General features: G+C 42.6%; 3 protein-coding genes across 8 annotated transcripts in view; 2 read left to right on the forward strand and 1 right to left on the reverse strand.

The window, feature by feature from the left end:
- srgap1a (SLIT-ROBO Rho GTPase activating protein 1a) overlaps positions 1 to 13,144 on the forward strand; it is an 87,090-nt gene extending 73,946 nt beyond the window's left edge. For 2 of the 5 annotated variants that reach the window (XM_047595700.1, XM_047595702.1), the window contains exons 19-22: positions 1,783 to 1,963; positions 4,465 to 4,602; positions 9,440 to 9,833; positions 10,482 to 13,144. In XM_047595700.1, the coding sequence (XP_047451656.1) occupies positions 1,783 to 1,963; positions 4,465 to 4,602; positions 9,440 to 9,833; positions 10,482 to 10,892 (1,124 nt within the window). In that variant the 3' untranslated portion in view covers positions 10,893 to 13,144. Of the gene's footprint in view, positions 1 to 1,782; positions 1,964 to 4,464; positions 4,603 to 9,436; positions 9,912 to 10,481 lie in introns of all 5 variants that reach the window. The other 3 variants (XM_047595699.1, XM_047595701.1, XM_047595703.1) reach the window with 2 other exon arrangements.
- Positions 13,145 to 13,641: 497 nt separating this feature from the next.
- On the reverse strand, positions 13,642 to 17,330 carry ccdc113 (coiled-coil domain containing 113). Its single transcript, XM_047595707.1, has 10 exons — positions 17,221 to 17,330; positions 16,574 to 16,731; positions 16,168 to 16,291; positions 15,708 to 15,866; positions 15,460 to 15,609; positions 14,861 to 14,971; positions 14,529 to 14,627; positions 14,288 to 14,395; positions 14,040 to 14,195; positions 13,642 to 13,935 (listed from the first exon to the last, which is right to left on the reverse strand). The coding sequence occupies exons 2-10, from the start codon at positions 16,663 to 16,665 to the stop codon at positions 13,786 to 13,788; spliced, it is 1,149 nt and encodes a 382-aa protein (XP_047451663.1). The 5' UTR covers positions 16,666 to 16,731; positions 17,221 to 17,330; the 3' UTR covers positions 13,642 to 13,785.
- Positions 16,928 to 22,983, forward strand: LOC125014545 (protein mono-ADP-ribosyltransferase PARP12-like). 2 transcript variants are annotated; one of them, XM_047595704.1, is made up of 10 exons: positions 16,928 to 17,312; positions 18,639 to 18,774; positions 18,909 to 19,173; positions 19,252 to 19,431; positions 19,529 to 19,836; positions 20,789 to 21,012; positions 21,106 to 21,193; positions 21,296 to 21,423; positions 21,785 to 21,933; positions 22,159 to 22,983. In XM_047595704.1, exons 1-10 carry the CDS (start codon positions 16,990 to 16,992, stop codon positions 22,413 to 22,415), a joined length of 2,058 nt encoding a protein of 685 aa, XP_047451660.1. In that variant the 5' UTR covers positions 16,928 to 16,989; the 3' UTR covers positions 22,416 to 22,983. The 2 variants fall into 2 exon arrangements, with proteins under 2 accessions (XP_047451660.1, XP_047451662.1); XM_047595706.1 differs by having other exon boundaries at positions 19,282 to 19,431.
- The last annotated feature ends 761 nt before the right edge of the window (positions 22,984 to 23,744 follow it).

A 23,744-nucleotide genomic window follows, 5' to 3' on the forward strand; every position in this document is an offset into this window, starting at 1 on the left:
TTTATTTTTAGCCCGCGCTCATCTTTCCCCAAGTCCATCAGGGTGTTTCTTGTCCTGTTTGTTGCACCAAGCATGTGGAATTAATACTCTGTTCAGACAGAGAGTGTGAATCGAAAAGGAAAAAGGAAGTTTATACCGTCTTTTCGTTGTTTCAATCCCAGCCCCAGAGCACACCAGGCCTCTGCTGCTCTATTTCTATGTATGAACGCCGATGTGGAGCAACATCCACACCAACTGCGCTCCATTGGTTTGTGTAAGACATCTGACAGTTCTTATCTTTCACACCTCAGGACTCTCACAGTTCTGCATTTCTTCAACTCCACTCTCAGTGTGAGACTGTTTGACTGTGTGAGTGTGTGTGCGCGCGCGACTTCACGTGTGTGCGCGTGGAGCTATTCTCAGTTCTAATTGTGCAACATGACGGAGGGGATCCTTTACCGCACTGAGATTAGAGTTTATATCCTGCTGCTTCCAGCCGCCGCCACGTCACTGCAGCACTGCTGTTTGTGTGTGCAGCAGATAAACATTTGCAGATCAGAGGAAGAGGAGGAGGAGGAGGAGGTGGTGGTGGTATGGACGTGCTGACGCGAATGAAGTGAGATGAAGAGTGGGGAAAAAAAAAAAAATCCTGTGCGCCGATCCGGGCGCGTTAGCTTTATTAACGGCCCTGTCCGCTGTAGCGCAGGCCCAATTAATTCAGACAGTAAATTCCTGCTTGTCACATTTCATTGGAGCCGTGTCACATCCACCCCATCAATCCTGACAAACCCAGTGATGCAAATTAAAGGTAGAAAAACACGGAATCAGGAGGGACGCTGATAGAAATTCAGGAAGCTGCGCTCCACTCCGCTCCGAAACCGAGGCTTTATTCCGTTTCTCGCGCGTACCCACATCTGGAAATTACTCTGAAGCTCTTGCGAAAGATATATCATGATGGCTTCTCGCTGCCTGGACAGGTTTCAACCATTTGTTCTACTCCCATTCCCGCCAGTGTGTGTGTGTGTGTGTGTGTGTGTAGATGTATATATAGATAAAGCTCGTGTTGGGCTGAGGTGGCGTCTGTCCAGGGACCCCCTGTCTGACTTGAAGTGAGAAACTGAGTTGGGAGGAGGGCAGAGGTAGGAGCGAGGGAGGAATAAAGAAGCTATTTTTAGACCTGTGTTGCTGTAGTGCATGCATATCGGCTGGGAGACGTGTACCTTTTCAATAAGTGGAGTCGGCTGTAGCTGCTGTTCAAACCACAAATGTTTTCTCCGGTTCGGAGACGATTTCATTTTAATAACCTGTACATAATTGCCGGGAATAAATTGAAATAAAAACATCAAAACAATTGTGAGTATTGTCTGCGATGAGCGTTCCTGCTGTTTATTGTGTTTATTTTCCTTGTCACTATTCTACTTGTAGTTCTTTAGTAGTTATCGGCCCAGTCTAATGATCCATACGGTAACTGACATGCCCCTGAGTCATATAGATCTCCTCTCAACAGCTTCTATAAATACCTTGCTAAAGCTCCTCAGGGCCTGTTGTGACCCCGGCCTTGTGTTGTGGAGCTGGGTTACTATAGGCTACAGCTGAAATAACCAACCCACTTAGCCACACTTGAGCTCCACGTCAGCGTTAGACTGTATCATCGCCAACGGGGTATTAATAAGCGTTTCAGAGTTTTTATTTTGTAAGACCTCAACACTCGTGTCAATCACTCCTGTGATTACAGCCGTGACGGCTTGGTGACTGTGCCGCGTCTGACCTACCTGACCCGCCTAATCCTCTTTCTGTTGGCAGAGGGCGAGCCGATTGAAGCCATTGCCAAGTTCGACTACGTCGGGCGCTCCTCTCGAGAGTTGTCCTTCAAGAAGGGCGCGTCCCTGCTGCTGTACCAGCGGGCGTCCGAGGACTGGTGGGAGGGACGGCACAACGGCATCGACGGCCTGGTGCCGCACCAGTACATCGTAGTCCAAGACATGTGAGTGTTTTATGTGTATGCGTAAAAAGATTTCTGACCACACACATCAGCCACAACATTAAGACCTCTGACAGGACGTGAGTAACATCTGAGAAACTGCTGGACCTGGCATTTGTGGGGATGTTACTTAGACATGTAGCACCCACCTCGACCAGAGCAGATACCCCCCACCCCATAGCAATGACACTTCTTCATGGCAGCAGACAAAGACACAAAACCAGTTTAGGAACAACTGAAAAAACATCAAGAACAGAACAAGGTGTTGACCTGGCCTCCAAATTCCCTAGATCCCCTCAGAAGCCCCTCCCCTCTACCGAGTATTAGGAATGTGGTCAGTGTTTGAATATTAACCAACAATCTAACCACAAACTAAAACCACTCCCGGTCCATACAGTAAAAATCCTGTGTTATAATAAATACTGGATGCCTTCTTCTTTAAATATTTTATATCCAAGTGCAAACCAAAATCTTGCAGAATATCATGCTGTGCATTTAAGTTTTAGCAAATACACATTTTAAAAAACAATGTGGATGTTAGGTTTGGTACGTACACTTACTTGCCACTTTATTAGGTACACCTGTTCAATTGCTTGTTAACATGAATAGCTAATCAGCCAATCACATGGCTGCAATTCAGTGCATTTAGTCATGCAGAGGTGATCATCACAACTTGCAGAAGTTCAAACCAAGCATTGAACTTGAACGTGGTCTGGTTGTTGGTCTGAGTATTTCAGAAACTGCTGATCTACTGGGATTTTCACACGCAACCATCTCTAGGGTTTAACAGAGAATGGTCCAAAAAAGACAAAATATCCAGTGAGCAGCAGCTGTGTGGACGAAAATGTCCTGTTGATGTGAGAGGTCAGAGGAGAATGAAGAAACTGGTTGGAGATGATAGAAAGGCAACAGTCACTCAAATAACCACTCGGCCTCCAAAGTCACCAGATCTCAATCCAATATTTCACCTTTGGGATGTGGTGGAACGGGAGACTCTCATCATAGATGTGCAGCGGACAAATCTGCAGCAACTGTGTGATACTATCATGTCAATATGGACCAAAAACAACACCTTGTTGAAAGTATGACACCAAGAATTAAGGTAGTTCTGAAGGCAAAAAGGGGTCCAGCCTTTTACTAGAAAGGTGTACCTAATAAAGTGGCCGGTGAGTGTATATGTCCATCCACTATCTATTATAGATGGATTCTCAGGAGGATGGAGCCTGTGGGGTACAGGTCATTGGTGTTGCAACTGCACCACCACGCTACCAAAAATTTGATCATGATTTGATTTAAACAAACAAAAAAAAAAAACTCCACCGTCTGATTACTTTTCCTCAGGTTACATCACTCCTCCCAGCTCCACTTACAGGCTGAGAGCCGATATCCCTGCGGTTTAAACAGCACACTTGTCATTGTTGACTTTGCTCAACGAGGGGCTGTAGGACTCCAGGGTCACGCGTGGCGCTCCTACGGCCTCATTTGTCGTCTCCGCTCATCTGTGGAGCATTCTCCATCTCCAGGGTCCTTAACCAGCACTCCTGTCACAGCCCCGTGCTCTCGGCACTAACAGGCGTACACTCTGCCATAGCAACTGTTGGTGCTTAATGGACTGGACTCACTGTCTCATTAGGACTGGAACAGAATCACTCCAATCACTTAGTAGCTGGCTGACAAAATAGCCATTTAGAATGCTTTCTTGCTCTTTCCTCCTCTCCTCTTTCTTCCTGCTGCTGTCCTGTCAACGGGCCTCCATCAATAATTCACCAGGAGTGCCACCGCTGATGGGATGTCTTCTTAGTTAATGAAAGAGCAGGGGGGGAATTTACGGCCGTGCGGCCCCCGAGCGTCGTAACGTCCGGTTCTTTGCTTAAACAGAGCCGGCTCAGGAGTGTAAGAGCTCACGAGGTTGTGATCGCTGCTCGTCTCGTAAAGCAGCCGGGGGGTGAAACCCAAGAATACTCGTGACATTCAAATGGCACGACGCTCAGACTTTACTTGTGCCTGTAATTTTTTGTTTACGGCCACCTCTGCTCGGTGAGAAGAGTTTGAGAAGTGGACACGCTAAATAAGTGACTGTTTTACATTTCCTAGTGCGCATCATCTGAGGCAGCAGTGCAGCTCGGTAATTCTGATTTCTCCCACCTGACGGGCACCGACTGTGCCCAGCGTTCAGTCACATGCGTCTGAAACCCATACAGCTGGCTTATGTGTGCGTGTCACCCCCACACACTTCATCACCAGAATACTGAGAGGCTCGGGACTATGACTCATCTGACTCTTTGGACCTTCAGGGAAAGAAAGCGAGAGATAGAGCGATACATGCTGACTCGCAGGAAAACCGATATCTAGCACCGTTATCGAATAACTGGGCGAGTATGAAAGACGGACTGATTTGCTGATTTTTCCCTCTTTTTTTTTCCTCCCCCTCCGTCGGTTTGTCTGTCACTTCCTCTTGCTCCTTTTTTTTCATGTCTCAATGTCACACTGTCTCTGTGTCCCAGAGATGACAACTTCTCAGACACTCTGAGTCAGAAGGCTGACAGCGAGGCCAGCAGCGGCCACGCCGGGGAGGATAAATGCTCCGGAAAAGACATCGGCTCGCCCACTGACACCCGGATCTCTGAGGCCTACATCACCAGGTAGGTTTCACATGCTGCTGCCAAACTCGCTCTCGGTGAAAGACATGGTACATGACAGGAAACCCTGTGACCCTTTCTGTAATAAAATGCAAAAAGCTTTTTAAGGCCGTCCTCCTCATGCCTCCGTGCACAGTGTGGCCACAACACATCTTTATCTAATGAGAAGCTGCTTAAGCAAGAACTCTTATTGTATCATAAAAGATGAATACATCCACACACGTAAAACAAGTTTCCGTTTTCCCTGAAGAGATTTCATGTATTCATGTGTACCAAAAAGTTGGAGGCACTCGGCGAAACGAGGCAAACAAAGCGCACGGACTGAAGTAGTTCGTGGAAAACGGAGAAGTATTCCCGTGTTTTTGGCTACACCAACCAGGCAGACTGTGGAAAACATTTGGAATATTTTAGACTGCCAAAAGCTATTACATATCAGGGAGAACGATGCCAAAAGTTATCAGAGGAAATCTTTTGGTTTGGTGAGCGGAGCTAAACCAGGATCTACGAGGCAAAAGTCTGGACAACATATGAATTTGTTCATCCCATTTCTTGTCCGGTAATTGAAATGTTGATAGCAGCTTAACTAAATTTCTAGTGCGTGATAATAACATGTGTCATTATTGACTTCTACTTGATTCTGGTTAAAAGTCTGACCTTAATCAAAAGCACGACCCAGACTGAGTGAAATCTGTTGGAATGACAGGTCAGCAAAGGTCACCTGAAGAAACAAGCCAATAATGCTACATGTGGTAGCTTGATATGTCACTGAAAAGCAGTTTAATATAATTAACTTGACGACACAGGGAAGCACACGATCCTTATAGGAGACTCAGACTTTGCTGTCAGTAGTGACAGCGCAGATCCTAATGCTGTGGCTGATGTGCAGAAAAGCAACTATTAACCAATCAGCCGGGACTGCTCCGCCCGCTAGTAGCGTGTTTCTACTTTAGTGTTTCCGTCTGCTTCTCCAGCGCCGTAATTTTCGAATTGATGGTTTTAGAGCAATACAGATAGAACACAATGAGGAAATGAGGCAGTTTGGATTCACAAACACTTTAGTCACAATATGATGCATTATTGCAATATTATGATATACTGCAATATTCTACATAGTTCACTGAGATATTTTAAATGCAGCTTAATGTACATGTTGATGACAGAGATAATTCATCGGACAAATCCGTCAAAACACAACATGAGTCTAAAAACAATATTAATCCAAATGATCCATTTCCAATTTTGTTGCACTTGTGGTAATAGTTCACGATTGGCCCAAAACATGACTTTTTCTTTTAAAATCGATATTGTAGCAGAAGAAAAAGTATCACGATATATCACCATATCGATATTCCAACACACATTTGCGTGATTTCGGTAAACGTTTCAGTTGCCATTGTCGACAGTGAAGCAGAAAAGCAGGAAACAGAGATTTACAGCATCAGTGTTCCTCAGTAACCTAAAAGAGCCTTTAATGTTACAGATGCCCCCCTCCTCCTCCTCCTCTTCCTCCTCCTCTTCCCCCTCTTGTCCTCAGCTCACCTTTCTCAGTCTAATCGCCACTTTACGACCCCACTTTGCCCACTCAGTTTTCTCCCCAGTGACTAGACACTTCCTATTATAAAGTATTAAATAATAATTTCAACCACGCACACGGAGGAAGTACACACACACACACACACACACACACACACACACACACACACACACACACACACATCTCCAATCACACCTCAGACTTCTTGGCAGCGTCTGCTGGTCGCCAGCCAGCCGTGAGTCTCCAGCTCCTCTCCGTCTTTATTGGTGCATTTGTGTTGGTGAAATCAGCGACCTTGAAAATGTGTGTTACTGGCTCTTGCACACACATGAACATATGCTTTTTTTTCTTTTTTGTTCCGAGCCAGACTCTCCTCTCCCTCAGTGTTGTAATGATGATGATTCATACTAGAGGCAATATTTACACCACCGCTGGTATTGGTATGTGGATGAAGTCTGTATCTGAATGAATCATCCTCTTAACGCCGGCATTAATGAATCTCCTCATACTCCCTAAAGCTACCTCTTCAACACTCCCCCTTTCATCGGCTCCCAGGTGATCACCACCTCTCCCTTCTTCTCCTGTCCACCCCCGCCCACACTCTCTTTCTGTTCTTCCATTTAGCCAATCCTCACAAGTGTTGAATCATTTATATCCCGGGCTTTATTTAGATATGTTCCTCTCCCGGTGTTCTCATCAACGGCACACTCACCAGAGGAGCTTGGCATTGCGATCATAGCGAGCGCTTAGTAAACAGCGGGGACAGCTATGATGTCGATATGACCATAACGAGTGCTGCAGTTGGTCAGTTTGGATGACGGGGAACTTGTAGAGCGCCTTGTGATTTATGTTACATTATCAAGCCGAAAGCCATAATAAACAAAGCTGTCAGCTGGGGAGACAGCTTGCAGGGTAAGTTGCGGTGCCAGTTGTAGTACACTCTGTCCCGGAGGGAGGTCTGCGTTCTGAATGCAGACTGCTCCACCTGCAGCTTGTAAGCGGTTACTACAGTTGTTTACTTTTCAACATTTCACACTGCAGTCAGTTCCCCCCCCCCCCCTTCATCAAACATCAAGCTGCACCACAACTCGTTATTATTCCACGTCTGTACAATCGTCAGTAGCTGTTAATGCACTCAAAAAGATATGATTGTGCATATTATTTTATTTTATTTTTTTTAATTACCTTGCAGTTAGGATTGATTTGAGACTTCCTCCTTAGCAGAAAGAGCTGATCCGATCAGCCACAACATTAAAACCACTAACAGGAGACCATGATAGTTCAGAGTTCTGCTGGGAAACATTTGGACCTGGCATTTATTCATGTAGATGTTACCTAGACATGTAGCACCCACCTAGACTAGACCAGGTGATCAAGAATCTGTGGGATGATCCACAGAGGCCCCTCCCCTCAACCCATAGGACCCAAAGGCCCCCCCATCGATAACATCCTGTTTCCAGGCACTGTAGGACGCCTTCAGAAAGAGCCATGTCCCTTCTCTGATGAACTGTTTTGGAGGCTGAAGGGAGACGTACACAATATTAGGGAGGTGGTCATAATATTATGCCTGATCGGTATTTATCCCAACTCTTTCCCAGCTCTTAGTATCCATACATCATTGCAGCTGCTTGCTTGTAGCACTTAATAATAATGGCTGAGGCAGGATTCATTAGGCAGACACAAACTCTCCAACGAAGCCATTTGTCTCAAAGAAGTGATTAAAGGATGAGTAATTCTCTTCCTGTTCCTCGTCACCGAGAACCAGCAAACTCATTAAAATCATGTGACACATTATCAGCTCCCAGATATTATTGACTGAATGTTAATAACAGCTGGAAAGTGACTGCGTGACAACATACTGTATATTATTGGAAGTTTAATCTGAAGTTCTGAGACGACGTGTCATAAATATGCTACTATATAATTAAATTCACTAGATTAAATTCTATTCAATGCATCGACAAGTAGCTCTAAAAATGTTTCAGTCATTGTACTGCTCGATCGTAAATGTTGGTGGTAGATGGATTCGCTCTCTAGACTTTCTGTAGTTGTAAATGCGCTGAAGCTGAGGAGACTCCGCTGGCCTTTCATGGAGCAATTGAAACGCTTCTTGGTCCTTTATACTTCTGAGTGTGGTGGCGTCTAATTAAACACATGGACGTGCTTCACTGCGTGCATCCAGGGTTAGGTGTGCGGATGTGCGTGCTGTGCACTGATCCAGGTTCAGATGGAGGACAGACGTACTGCCGAGGCAGCTGCAGCTTCTCCCAGGGAGCCTGTTTTGGTTGCTCTCAGGAACCACAGGCCTTCCTCCTCTGGCTCACGGCCAAGTCCACGCTATCTGCCCTCCCAAATAACTCTCACACAAGCATCGACAGCAGGCTTCCTCTGACGATGCTCGTGCTTGTTTTTAGTCCCATAAAGCGATAAACGCTTCGTGATGATTCACAACATTGCATCTTGTCACATTGTGTTCGTCAGAGTCGCCTTTTGACCTCGTATCATTCCAGCCTGTTTTTGCAAAAAAACGTCTATGTGTACTATAGTAAACTCAACCTAGTGCTCTTTACATAATTATCATCATTTTGCATTCAATATTAAGCTTTTTAAATAATGCACGGATTCAAATATTCATTTTTTTTATTATTTCAAGCACGTGCATCAGTAGGGTGGCCATGCAACTGCCTTAAACATAAACACAGTCGGTCTGTAATATGCAGCCTCGTGATTGGCTCACCAGCAAAAGGGGCGGGGCCTATTGTGTACAGTACTGACTGAAAGATAACGTCTTCTGCCTCCATTTGTCCCTTTGCTAAAAATTGTCGGCTTCATGTTAAAATGTATTTAAAGAGATTTAAATTTGTGGGAGAAAATTATGGGCGAATCTTAAAAAAAAATTATATATAAAAAATGTCTAATCAACCAAAGATTTTGCCACCCCCCTGCAGTACCTCCATGGACCCCCTGTTGAAGACCTATGCTTTGACTTTTATCAATGAAATCAGAAGAAAGTGACATATTGCATGCAGCATTTATTCAATTCATGTACAGAGCTCTGGTTGGTTGGTTAATAATGTAAAGGGTTTAATTAGTAAATGCATCAGCTGGTCTAATATAAGTCTCTTGTTTTAGTTGCTCAAATATCTAAGTTGGGAGTAATTTAAAAGAATTATCACGATTTAACTAATCTGCAGTTCAAGTGTGTGATAGGTCCCTAAAATATTAAAACCTGCCCTGCTGTTTTTGAACCTTTAATGCGACGAGTACTTGTTGTTTCCTCACTGTCTCGCACTTTTACCCCAGCAGGCACAGGAAAAGATCAGACCCGCCAACTCGACGGCCTCCTGCCCGCCCCACCGACGTGCACTGCATGGTGCACACCTCCCAGCAAGGTCACGGCGGACACGGCGGGACCCCCGAGATGGGCTCCCCGGTCCTGGGCCACTTCAGCCCGCGAGACATGCTGCGCGGCCGCAACCACATGCCCATGGACAGCCCCGAGCGCCGCCGCCGCACGGGCCACGGCAGCCTCACCAACATCAGCCGCCACGAGTCCCTGAAGAAGATGGAGAGCCCCCCGATCCGCCGCTCCACCTCGTCGGGCCAGTACACGGGCTTCGCCGACCCCCACCCCCACCACCACCACCACCACCACCACCACCACGGCGGCAAGCCCCTGGACCCGGAGACCATCGCACAGGTCAGCGCGGGACGAGCGGCGACCCGACCGCAGCTCCCTCCACCATCAAAGCCCTGCCCCGCCCTGTAAAAAAAATATGTCAGTCCCTGTCTTCTGCTTCCTCTGGCTGCAACTGTGTCCGTGTGCTAAATACACGCAAAAGACTAGCTTCGCAGGCAGACAGCAGGGAGCGTAGCTGAACACTGGGACTCAGAGTAGAATCGCTGTAGCCTTGATTAGAAGATTCTTTTTAAACTGATACAAAAGAAATACACTTAATTTGACCTCTTTTTACATATTGTTCATATTGAACAGAGCCTCAATTAGACGTTTTACACTGTGCTGGACTGTCTGTCTGCCTACTGGAGCATGTTCAGATGAACACCTTTGCATCTCGTTTTCTATTCAAACTCACTAGTTTGCAGAGGGAGAGGTTTAATGCTCTCAAACTACGTGTATTTCGCTTTCTTTATACTGTCACTAACATGTCTTTTCTCTTCACATCACGCTTTCTTTTTTGTCTTTCCCACCAGCCGTAGTTCATTTAGTGATTTCCCATTTTAACCTTCTTGTTTCTCACTCATCTCTCTACACAATCTGCAATATACATTATTATCGTCCTCCTCTATCCGACCCCCCTCTCACTCTCACCCTTTTTCTCTCCTGCAGGACATAGAAGAAACCATGAACACGGCCCTGAACGAGCTGCGCGAGCTGGAGCGCCAGAGCTCGGCCAAGCACGCCCCCGACGTGGTGCTGGACACCCTGGAGCAGCGGCAGACCTCCGGCGGCAGCGTCGGGGGCCCCACGCCCGCCAGCTCCAGCGAGTCCCTCAGCCCCATCCACGGCGTCATGCTGAGGTCCACCGCCAACACCGAGCCTCCCATCCGCCGCAGCGCCAGCTCCTCCAGCGACACCATGAGCACCTTCAAGCCCGCGGTGGCGCCGCGCATGGGGGTGCAGCTCAAGCCGCCCGCTTTGAGGCCCAAGCCCATGGTCCTGCCAAAGTCTAGCCAGGCCCCACAGCCTCCTGCTGCTACGTCCCCTCAGGACCCTTTGGACAAATCCTGCACCATGTAACCTCTGGGACAGCAATCAGAGAAATCCAATTCCAGGAGCCAGGAAAATCTACACTTCATAAGCCGATAACTAAGAGGGTGTAAAATACTCGGATATGGACAGGAAAACAGGAGGACTCTTAACGAGATCTCGGCGACCGACGTATGAGTTTCAGTGTAGGCGGATTAGCCGGGGGCAGACGAGTCTTCTGTCTCAGTACCATGTGTGGGTTTATGTGGTTATTATTATCTAACGTATATCTTTTTAAGAATAAATACAAACAACAAATCACAAAGGCTTCCTCGAAAGTTTTAGAAAGCGTACACGTTAGTTAGTTTAGTTTACAGACATTAACGAACGGTGCAGCTGTGAACAAACCACGGTGCACGCGGCTCTTCTGTTTACCACTCGACCTGAAGCGGAGCTCGATGACAACTGTAGTGGCCACAGTGGCAAGAGCTAGAAGATGTTTTTTGCATTGTTGTTGTTTTGTTTTTGTTTTTATTATTATTATTATTATTATTATTATTATTATTTTTACCCAGGAGGGCTCTTGGAAGTGTTGCGTTCAGAGGCCCTACTGAGATTAAGATGTAACCGATTTCAGTTGTTCAATATTCTTAAGGTGCTGTGACTACCTGGACAGAAGTGGTTCTGAGGTTGGACTGATAAAGGGCCCGAAGAGTCCTAAACAGCTTATTTATTAACGGTACTCTGTTAATAAATTAATAGTACTGACACCAGTATGCTTTCCCCCCCCTCCCCACTAGCATGTAAACTGCAGCCTTCTTTAGCGAATCATACCATCAGTTGTGTTTCAGATACATGAAGAAGTGCAAAGGATTGCCTCTGTGCTGGCTTCTCTCACATTGCCTGGAATAAGATATGAGATTTGGATAAAACCACTACTTCGTTGTGAACTTCTTTTAAGACATTTCAATGCATTCTCAGAGTCCTGCGTCGCCGCCTTGTGAAGCAGGTCGATCTAATATGCCCTAATGCTTTAGCATCCATGTGACCGATGAGAAGAGAAGTGTGGAAAAATGACGGTATGGACCACATGCCATAGCTTATTTTATGCCTTGCTTTTAGCTTTATCTACCCAAAGATATGAGTGTATAAGTTAAAGCATGGATGTTGATATTTCACGTTGACTGATGTGTATAGACTCAAGGCGGCGCCCCCTTGGGAGCGCTGCCGGTAGCCATGGACCTAATGACTGTTAGTGTAAAAGCCTCCGTAAATGTTCATCCCGCTTCCTGCGCTTCTCTTCGTGAATGTCTCTCCGGTGTGTTTTGCGTACAGGTGAGAATGTCTCTAATGTTTTTTTGTATTGCTCTCGGACTGACACTGGGGCTCAGTGGTATGTGTGGATGATACTTGATGCTAACAACAAAAAAAAAAAGAAAAGAAAAAGACACATGATGTGTGGAACGCGGGGAGGTCGCTATAGGTCAGTCAGCTCCGAAGTAATAATTTCAAAATGCAATAGCCTCATGAAATCTGTATGTGCCAGAGCTCCAGTTTTGTGACTGCGCCCCTGTTCGTGTCCTTTTTAACACCTGTACTGTAGAAATAACAGAGCTGGGTGCATGTACTTGGAATGTTTTGGCTAGCATAACTACATCTCGACAAGACTTGGTTTGCAATGAATAAGCAATGCTCTCTAACCACAGGTTTACACTATCTTTGACTTGACAAACAATGTGTGTATAATAATCAAAAGTTAATTAATTACTAACTTTCATTATTTTTATAATAATTTTTTTTTTTTTTTTTTGTTATGTTTCTGGGAAGAAATCGGAACATGTGATGTAGAATTAATATCCAGAGATATACGTGTCTCGCCTACAGTAAGAAGCCAGTTGTATAAAAGTGTGTGCTTTTGTCACGATGTAACATCATCAACAGTAGGACTCAGTTATGCCGTCTCCAGGCTTTAAGCTACTCTGTGGTGTTATGTACATCTGTAGTATCTCCTTGTGAAAGTGCCTTTGAAAATGTTTTAGAGGAACTTCAGACATTCTGTCCTGTCACATTTTCATATTAGATGCCGTGTTTTTGAGAAAATGCAGTGCAGGCAGAAGACGTGTATAAGAAATAATGCCATTTTCCAAACAGTTATATGGCAAAATTAATAATAAATAAACAGCTTACTCATTGTGACATTGCACTTTTATGTATATAACTGTATATATGGCATGTAACATCATAACGCTTAGAGTTCTTTCCTTCAAGGAGTTCTTTCTAATAAAGGAGATAGTTTGTCGAGACTAAGGTGAATTTTTTTTATCCTCTGGATTCGTATCGAGTAACTTTGGCTGCAGTTTAGTCATAGTGCAACAGCTACAGAGCACAGAAACTTAATAATAAATAAAATATGAAGAAATATATTACTCAGTAAGTAAATTAACATGCCATAAAATGCACCAAAAGTTAATTTAATTACTGCCTTTAATTGATGTCTACATTTATTTTATATTTTTGGTTTGTTTAACTGTATATTTCTCTCATTTATTTATTTATATTTTAGGCAGTTTCAGTCCTCCATACTGCACAGTTTTTAGCCTAAGTGTTATAACTTTTGATGCCATTTAATAAAGTGCAGCGTGATTGAGACAGCATTTACATTTTCAGAATGTAGATGTAGAACAACATGGAATCAAATTCCCTTAAGGAAACCCTGTTTAGAACTGCTGCCACTGTCTAAGAGATCCTCTCAGTATCCTCTGAGTCCAGAGGTCAGTACAAAGAAGTGTCATTTCCATGCTACAATGTGTGTTGCGCTGAGCATCTTTTATTAGAATAAAAATTAAACATTTACGGTAATACTACAAGCTTTACAAGACCTTATCCAATTTTTATGTCGAATCAGAAACTCGATAACTAGTAATGTGAAATATCAGTGAATAGGTTATAGTAGTTCTGTGTTATGTTCGTCTATAGAAGGGAGCTTTCCGGGAATTTGATGTTCTTCAAACCTGGTCCCAGGAACAGCACTGTTGGCAGGAGTCAGAGCGGCTCTCTGGTTGCTCCAAGCTTTACTGTAGGTCTTCAGGGACATCTAGTGACACACGATGTTATTAATGTGTCAGTCTCATCCGACAGGAAGGGAACAGAGAGTCGTGCCGATAATTCACCCCTAGCCCAAATAAAATAAGAGCTTACCTCTGCAACTCTGACCTTTCTCTCCCACGTGTGAATGCTCTGCCGCAGCTTCTTGTGTTTTTCCTTGACGTGCATGTACTTGGTGATATCTGGAGCCTGATAGTCTGTGAGCTGCTGGCGAAGGCGTCGGTTGAGGGCCTCTGCCTTCAAACGCTCCTGAAGAAAGAAAACGAATAAATAAGAATCATAAATACGAATCTTTTAAAATACCATTTCTGATTTACTGAACTCAATCTGCAACAACAAACCTCCTCAACGAGCTGTATCTCCTCCTCAATTTTTGCCAGCATCTGCCTCTTTTTAGTGATGTCACTGCTCAGCTTGTCGGACTCCATTGTCGCACTCTTCAGCTTATCCTGCTCACACAAACACACATGGACTGATAAGCGCACATTTGACGGACTGTGACTAAGGAAACCTTAGTAAAGTGTAGAGTTTCATAAATGTATTCTAAATAACGACTGTCCAATTTATCGTGAGCCACTTTACCTTCTTTGAGCTGAGAACACGCTGTACTTTTGAGCTGCTCGTCTGAAGTTTATCCAGGTTTATGTCAATTCTCGGCTCATCGTACTCCTGGTAAATTTCCTAAAAACAACACACAAAATTATGTGTTTTCTGACAAACAAAAAAAAAAGTTAAATATAATTTTTTTCTTTTTTTAAAATCTAATCTGAATATACACACATATGCCACCAGGTAACAAACCAGGGATTTGCTGTCCCTGAACAATCAAGCCAGTAACTTACTTTGCTTGATAAACTGTATCTTTTGTCAGTTTCCTCAGCCTCTTTGTCAGTAACTTCATTTTCATTCTCTACCTTATATTCAGCCTTTCCCGTCTCCTTTTTCTGTTGGAGCTGCTGCAAAAGTTTCTTCTCCTGGGCCTTCAGTGTCTGGTTCTTTAAATTAAACTTCTCCAACTGGGCGATCTGTTTGTACGCGTGAGCAGAGAACAGAAAGACAAAGGGACAAAGATTAAATAGGGAACCCCTACCTATTATATGTATTGTATATTAAACTCCATTTCTAAATATACATTATTATTATTTTCATTTTGCATTCAATATTATCCCTTTACTAAAATATTTTGGATTCATGTTCATGTGTATTTAAAGAAGTTTACATTTGTGGGGGAAATAAAATAATAAAATATATGTAAAATGTCTAATCAACCAAAGATATTGTGACCCCCTGTTGAAAACCTTGAACTACCTTGAACTAAAGTTATGTATTATATCTGAAAGTGGTAAAGATGTTTGATCTATGAGAAGTGTATATGTCTTAAAACAAATTCAAAGCATTTACACTGATGTGTGATCTTCTGGATGAATTTGAAATAACTATTCCAGTTCTATTTCAGAAACTATTTCTCTAACTTTTCACCGGTTTATGTCAATAGACTAAATATAATTTTTACCATCAACTTGTCTTCAATGTACCGGAGCACCTTCTCTGGTTCCCTCATTTCCAGTCTGTCGTCCTTCATGGGTTTGAGCAGTTTGCGTTCAAACTTGTTCTTAGCCATCTTGATCTCAGTTAGACGCAGTTCTGCCTCTTTCAGGGAGGCCTGGAGAAAAAAGGAAGCATAACCACTGTGTAACAGAAGAGTGCATGCGCATCTTTGTGCGTTTCCTTTAATGTGTTTATTTGAAAAAGTCCTGTAACCTTGTGGTTGTCCTCGATACTCTCACATTCCTGACGGAGCTTCTTCCGGTCCTGTCGTGTTTCTCTCACTTCCCTCTGCGCCACATGAAGCTTTTGTTCCAAGGTCAGCAGCGGGATGCGATCTGATATGGTCGACCGGGACGTCCGCCTCCACCCACCCTGAAGACACAGACAAAATAATGAAGGTGGCTGTAGGAGTGTAGTGCACAAAGCTGTTTTGTTTCAGGGACAGAATTAAAATCAATTCAGTGTCAATCGCAAAGGTATGTGTGAATGAAAAGAAAGTATACAACTAATTGAAATGGTTCTTGGATTAAACTTAAAAACTGAACTTTGGTCTATCTAAATAAATTATCAATGGGCATACTATTACACTTAAATTTAACAGCTCCTTGTCAAATTGTGATGCCACATGCATTCTACTACAATGTAGCCATCCAAATATTCAAGTTTTCTGCACCTGTACGGCTCCTTTTGCCCCTGGACCGTCTCCTCCAGTCTGGGACACCAGGTCCAGTGGATCCATGCGACTAATGAACTGCTCAAACATGTCATTTTCTGTCAGGAGGGCTGCATTGGAACACCTGAGAGGAAGCCATTTTTATTTTTTAAAGAGAACTCAAAAGTGCATCCAAAGCACAACATGACTCAAAATGTAACCAAGTCTACAACAAAGTACGTAGCTTCAAGTCAGTGGTTGTTTGATATAGTTAGGATTTGCACTAATAACATCTCTCAACAACATAACATAACGCAACGCAATGCTAGCTAGCACCAAAAAGCAATAAGCCATGTTTATGCCGATAAACATCACAGTTGAAATCGCATTTACCCATAAACTGTTCGTAAATATTAATTATCATTACTTTAGCTCTTTGATCCGCTCGTAAAGTTGTTCCTTTTGTTCTTGCGTGGCCTTTGAGTCTTTTTCTTCCAACATTAAAACGTCGTCCGCCATGGTTGCTAAGGTACACTGAACCTCACGACGTGGTTGCTATGCGCGAAATGTTGCCTTCACGTACTTCTATAAAAAATAAACAAACAAAAAAAATCATTTGTACATGTTTAAATTAATAAAACGGGACAGACAATGCGTTGAAAGAGATCAAGTGTTTATTTAGCATAAAATAAAGTATTCCCATGCAAATTAAGCCATGACTCAACGTTTGTCTTTGTTTAGACTACTTTCTGTTTCATTTCTCAGAAACTAGTTGCAGAGACGTAAACGAGCCTTCGCTTGCTCTAACCTCGTAAAGGTTTATTAGTCTAAACTCGTAACAGGATGACATCGGCGATCTCTCAATTCATTACCAAGACCCTGTGCGAAAACCAGGGAAGTCTGGACTTTAAACAGCTGAAAGAGAAGTTGCAATTGGTAACACGAAGTGATAATGCTGCGGAAGAAGTTCAGCGGCTTGTCCAGGTCGGTAGAGTCGCAATTCAGCATGACAAACAGGGGGTCTCCGGCACTCAAACACCACGACCACACAGTCTGGTAGTGGCTAAAACTAACCTGCGGCTCTGCCAGAAAAAATCCGGAGAGTGTTTGCAGTGCGACGGGTTACACCTGTGCAGGTATTTTGTTTGCGGAGACTGCTCTTTCGGGTGAGTAACCTGCAACGACGACATGCACTAACATGAAAGACTGATACAGCAAAGTTCCCTGATTCACGGACTTATTTAATGCAACCAACAAACAACCAGACCAAATACTTACTTTTTTTATTCTGAAAGTCTTATTTATGTTGCATATTTTTTCTATTTATCGTACGTTTTTGGTTTTATGCTTATTTAAGTGTTGTTTTTATTTTTCTTGCACTACTGAGTAAAGTAATTCCTTGTATGTGCACACATACCTGGCCAATAAAGCTGATTCTGATTCTGAGAAGGGGAAGGGACGCTGGTTTAAGAGGTTTAAAATCTGAAATCCCTTCAGGGCTATTTGGGCATGCACAGACATCCTCACCCTCACGGTGGCGCTTTTGCACTTTAAAACAAGTCACACCTTGCTGCGATAATTTGGATGACCTCAAATTCCAGTGTACACCAGTCATGCATAACATTATGACCACCTTCCTCATCAGGTGTGTCCAGTGGTGGTGTTAGTTTGGGAAGCCAGGGCTTGTGCTGTTCTTCATGTTTTGTTTTGTTTTTGTTTGTTTCTTTTATCATTGCTTTAAGGTGGGTGGGGGTGCCTGATCTGATCTGGTCTAGTCTATAAGTAACATCCACACAAATTCCAGATCCAAAATACCAACAGAACATCGTATTGTCACACTATGTTATTTACTTCTCCTGTCAGTGGTTTTAATGTTGTGGCTGATCGGTGTAACTCCACTCTAAGCACAGGCCTTATCAGGAAGATTAATCAAAAATTAATGTATGAGAGCACCAAGTGTCTTTTATACTGACAGTATGAATGCAGAAACTGGATTTTGAGTAAGAGCTCTTGGTCTTTTTCTGTAAGATTTAAAACAAATAAAGTAATTTTAAATCCATCACTAGGAGGGAAATAGTGTGCATCCAATTAAAATGCTTTACTTAGGGGTTTCTCTCTTTTGAAAAGAGAAAAATACTGTTCTGCATAATTACTATTATTCTGTGTTGATTCCGGAGGCCGATAATCAGGATATGGAACCTAACAGTTAGTTGGAATACACACATGTATTTGTCATCCTATTTATTAGCACCATCGTAGGTGTAGGTGTAGGTGGGAAAAAAACACATTTGAGATCTTTCATTATATATTTTCTTTCTTAATAATAATTTTGTCTCATTATAATGTGTGTCTTTATATATTCTTCGAACGAAAGGCACATTATTCAACTGTCTCAACTATTTGTATCGAAAATACAGAACTTTGTTATTGTTTACTGCTATTTATAGTGTACAGAAAGACTTTTAACTGAGGGTTCATGTTGTCATTTTCAGACCCAAGTGTAAAAATCCTCATAGTCTGGCTTCTCCATGCAATGCAGAGCTTCTGAGGAGACATGATCATCACGGTTTGACGGAGAAACAGCTGTTTCAGCTGCTACTGCAGAATGATCCCTTTCTGCTTCCAGAGGTGGGTTTGACTGGCCTAAAGTGGGAGGCAGAGAGGGCAAAGTCTAGTTCTTGTCTCAGCACGTTCCAGAAAACATAATAACCTTGGATGTAATTTATTTTTTTATCCCTTTCACCTCAATGATCTCCACATAGATATGTCCACATTACAACAAGGGCAACGGCGTGCACGGCTCCTGTAAATTCGCAACCTCCTGCACCAAGCTCCACGTCTGCCAGCACTATTTCCAGGGCGACTGTAAATTTGGCTCCTCGTGTAAGAGATCCCATAATGTTGATGCACATGGGACGAAGCTTTTCCGAGGATTCAGTCAGGAAAATATTGAAAACGTCCACAAGATCTACAGGAATAAGCTCATCATCGTGGATCAAAACGAGAGGCAGAGCACTGTTAACAATGGTAAAGAGCGACCTTTAGAAAAAACATTAAATGCTGATTTTTATTTTTTTAATATTTTTGTTGTCCTATCTTGCCCAGTAATTGTGTTTCCTGCATTCCTACCAAAAGTGAGAGCCTCCCCTCAGCAGGCTTCCTTCCAGCCCCGCCACACAATTCCTGTACCTCGCATCATATCGCCTGAGCCGGTTAAAAACACAAGTGATGCTGACAAGAATGAAATCTGCCTCTACTTCATTCGCAGACACTGCAGCTTTAAAGGTACAACTGTTGCAAGTAATACTGACCTGCCACATTTACAGTACACTGTCTCCTCAACGGTGTCGTATTGTGTTTTTGTTTTGTTTTTTTGTCACAGAGAAGTGTGCTCGTGTCCACTGGCACCTGCCTTATAGATGGCAGCTTTTCGACCAACTGACTAACACCTGGAAGGACTTGGTGAATATGGAGGAGATTGAGAAGGCATACTGCGACCCATCGCGTGAAACAAGTTCTGCATCTCCTGCTCAGCAGTCGGTCAACTTCATGACGATGACACTTGGAGGGTCTCCAGTCCGTCGCCTCTCCACCGCCTCCTCCGTCTCAAAGCCGCCTCACTACATTCTTACAACGCAGTGGGTTTGGTACTGGAAGGACGAGACCGGGATATGGATGCAGTTTGGGCAGGTGAGCTGAAGAAGAACGAATAAAACCAATACTGAGTGAGTCAATAAAGTAGGAGTGGGTGATACTAGGAATTTTGGTATCGATCCGATACCAAGTACATACAGGGCTAATATCGCCGATACTTTTTACTTGAAATGTCATGATCATTGAATAACTTAGGAACTTTGCCTTTAGTTTGTTGATTATGATAAAATGCAGGATGAATATTTTAGGAAAATAAACCTGTTTCTTTTTCATGATATAAAAATGAAACAGTTCCCCTTTTACGACACTTACTTGTTTAAGGAAAAATGGTCATTAGTGCAAAATAAGACATAAGAAAAAAAACAAAAGCAACAATGTAATAATAAATGTAAAAATTTATCAGAGAGGGAATTGTTGGTCCATTCATTTTCCACCAAAGAAGTGGGGTTTACATCTCGCGTAATTGTCTTCCGAGTACTGACGCATTTCAGTAGCGGCATCAGTGCCAGTTGTGCGATGCTGCTGTGAGGCGGTGATGAGGATTTAGGTGTCAGACTCTGTCCATGTTACACCTTTTACTACAGGTGGGGATGGAGACTATTTAGCGACATTTATCATAATGAAATGTCCTGAAACTAACTTAAACAATCTGAAACTGAGGCTAATCTGCTTTTCCAAATCCATACTGGGTCGTATGGTTCATTGTCCAGTTGTCCTTAATTTGATCTGATAATAATGTGCCTGTATTTACTGATACATTTCACTGTGTTTTTGCGGCAGTGACGTCAATGCATGCCCTCTGTAGAGGACAAACTGCAACGAAAGTATCGATCTCATCACGCTAGTATCAATCCGCTGCAGATGCTAGCCATGGTATCGATACTATCGATATTTAGATTGATCCGCCCAGCCTTACAATGAAGTCATTTATCCCATTTGAAATCTAAACTTTAGTGTATTGTTCTCTGCTCTTTTATGTTCTCTTTAGAGTGGAGCCACTGTCACTTCACAAACCCTGGAGAATGTGTACCTGGCAGAAAGAGACACACAAATTCCTTTTAGCGCTGGCAAACAGCAGTATGTGCTCCACTTCAAGGATGCATTGGGAGGCGAGAGGATGTATCAGCAGAATGTGAAGTACAAAACCAAGAGGGACGTCAGAAGGAGGCCTCACTTTGTGTCTGCTCAGGATGTGGAGGTGAAGCTGAAGAGGTGTGTTCCTTGTAATTCATTCCTGTTTTGTGTTTGTCTGCCGTAAAGTGACTTCACTTAGACAGTATCTTCTGTACCGTATCTTCCTTATAGCACATCATCTCAAAGCTCTAGCTCGTCCACAGCTGAAAATGTCCCATCCCAGTGGGACAAGAGTGCACTCCCTGAGTTCGGATACAAGGTATCGTTATAGAATATGTTATTGTGATTAATAATTAGTTTTAATGACGTTTTAATTATTGAATACATATTGATATATATTTACTTATCTGTGCTTCTACAGCTTGTACCTCTCCCCATATCTGAGGAGTATAATGACATTAAGAAGTTGTTCATGTGCACCATGCCTCAGAGTACAATTATCGACATCCAGAGGATCCAGAACGCCTCCCTGTGGAATCTCTTTCAATGGTAATCCATCTAGTGAAGAACTAGTTTTAAATTTTTAATGAGTTGATCTGAAACCTCTACCAGGACAGGTTAGCTCAGCTTAACGGAGACACTAAATGCAGGGAAATGGTTTAATTTGTTTTGTCCAAAGGTGAAAAAGTTTTGGCTGGCACAGTAACAGGCTAACGTCTCCTCTGGTTGGGTATACCGTATATTTAAAGATTCCCTTAGCTATGTAAAAAACAAACAAACAAACAAACAAACAAACAAAAAAACAGACCAGCTATTGGCTGGTCATTTCCAAGACAAAAGAACAAAAAAAACGTAGTAAGCATATCATATAATAATAGTGATCAAATATGTTTTTATATTATATGTTCAGGCAGGAAGATCAGATGAAGAAAAGGAATGGAGGGCGTGTGGACAAAAAGCACTTGTTCCACGGGACGGATGAGTCCCTGGTTGAGGCCATCTGTGAGCAGAACTTTGACTGGAGGATGTGTGGCGTCCATGGCACAGCCTACGGCAAAGGTGAATAAAAAACATTTTATCAGGACTGCTGTACTCTCTCTCTCTCTCTCTCTCTCTTACTCTCTCTTCCTCTCTCTCTCTTCTCTCTATTATATATATTATATATTTATATATATTATATTATATATATATATATATATATATGAAAAAGCATCCTACTGTGGAAGAAAAATACTAATTACACTTTATTTGGGTTTATATCACTAATAAAACTCTTCATTTTAGGGAGCTACTTTGCCAGAGATGCATCCTACTCAAACAGGTATGCTAAGGCCAAACGCAACGGAACCAAGGTCATGTTTGTTGCTCAGGTCCTGGTGGGGGATTACACCAGGGGTAGATCCAGCTACGTCCGCCCCCCTCCAAAAGGAAGCAGCAAAATTCTGTATGACAGCTGCGTTGACAACAAAACTAACCCCGGCATATATGTCATCTTTGAAAAGCAACAGATTTATCCAGAGTACATTATCAGCTACTCATAAGTCATATTACTGTACTCTCTATCTCTATTATGAGAGGGTTTTTAGTTTGAGTACCACAGCATGTGGCTATGTTAAAGTTTTTTTTTGTCTTGAACCTGGGGTAGAATGATTCTGATATCATGTTTTCTAAATACCTTTGGTATGAGGAATATACTTGACAGTATTTGGACTTGGTTGTTGCAAGTGTTTCCCCGTGTTTAATTACCAGGTTTATCTTTACTGTATGCGCTGGGAGTGGTTTTAATATGAGGTTAGGTTGTAGGGGAAACCGGATAAGTTAATATTCACTGTGAAATCAAACACTGCCAGTTATTTACTGCTCCTGTCGGTGGTTTTAATGTTGTGGCTGATGGGTGTAAGTGCTCATAATTCAGTAGAGCGGTAACTATGATGACGTATACTGTGTGTTAGATTGTTGGATGCTGGTATGTTGCAATAATCCTTCTGAAAGAGGGATCAGGTTAGAGGCATTGTCACTCATAATGTTTTTCCTCGACAGCTTTTCACAGCTTACGTTTTTTTCTCGACTTGAAATTACGTTTTCCTGAATAAATGGGACCAACCAAAACCCGCTGTCTGTCTCTTATTTCTCTCTGCACCACATACAGTTTGGAAAGTATATATAGAAGCCATGGGAATTAAAATGTAACCTAGTATTAAGAAGGATGCTTAGAGCTGGTGGTTGTAATATAAGAAAAAGTCACATTTAGGGAAATTAGTTTTTACCCATAAAGTGTTTGTGAATGTGAATTATAATTACTTGAGTTTTATTTATTTTTTTTAATAAACTTTATTAAGAAATACAGTACCATCCAGTGCAATGACAACAGGTTAGGGACTACAAACATTACAGAGACAATATTTCAGAATCGTATTAGACAATTACACTGAAAAGAGCACATTAATTCAATGTCTAATAGTTTTAATATATTGCCTTGACCTCATTTTCAAAGATGAAGAGGAGTGGGTTTTTTGATTAGTGTGTCAACATTTGTGGATATGCCATTTAGCTAAATGCATAATAAAAACAATCATATAGAACTGTTTCTTTTTCGCAGATGGATGATGCCGAACAATGTATGTTCAAAGCGAAAGGAAAATGTGGTTCAATACGAGTAGAAATTAAGTTTCAGACGGTAAGACCAAAATAAATGAAAGTATGAAAGGATGTCCTTCACAGAAAATGCTATTTACATACATGTCGCTTTAGAACCGTTGTAAAAAAAAACAAACAAACAAATAAACATAAGATAGACAAATTCAATTGCTTTAGTATTTTGTATTTTTGTTTTAGACAGTTCACCACTTCCGCCATGGTTGCTATGCGAT

The sequence above is a fragment of the Mugil cephalus genome, chromosome 10 (assembly GCF_022458985.1).
Source record: "Mugil cephalus isolate CIBA_MC_2020 chromosome 10, CIBA_Mcephalus_1.1, whole genome shotgun sequence".
NCBI lineage: Eukaryota > Metazoa > Chordata > Actinopteri > Mugiliformes > Mugilidae > Mugil > Mugil cephalus.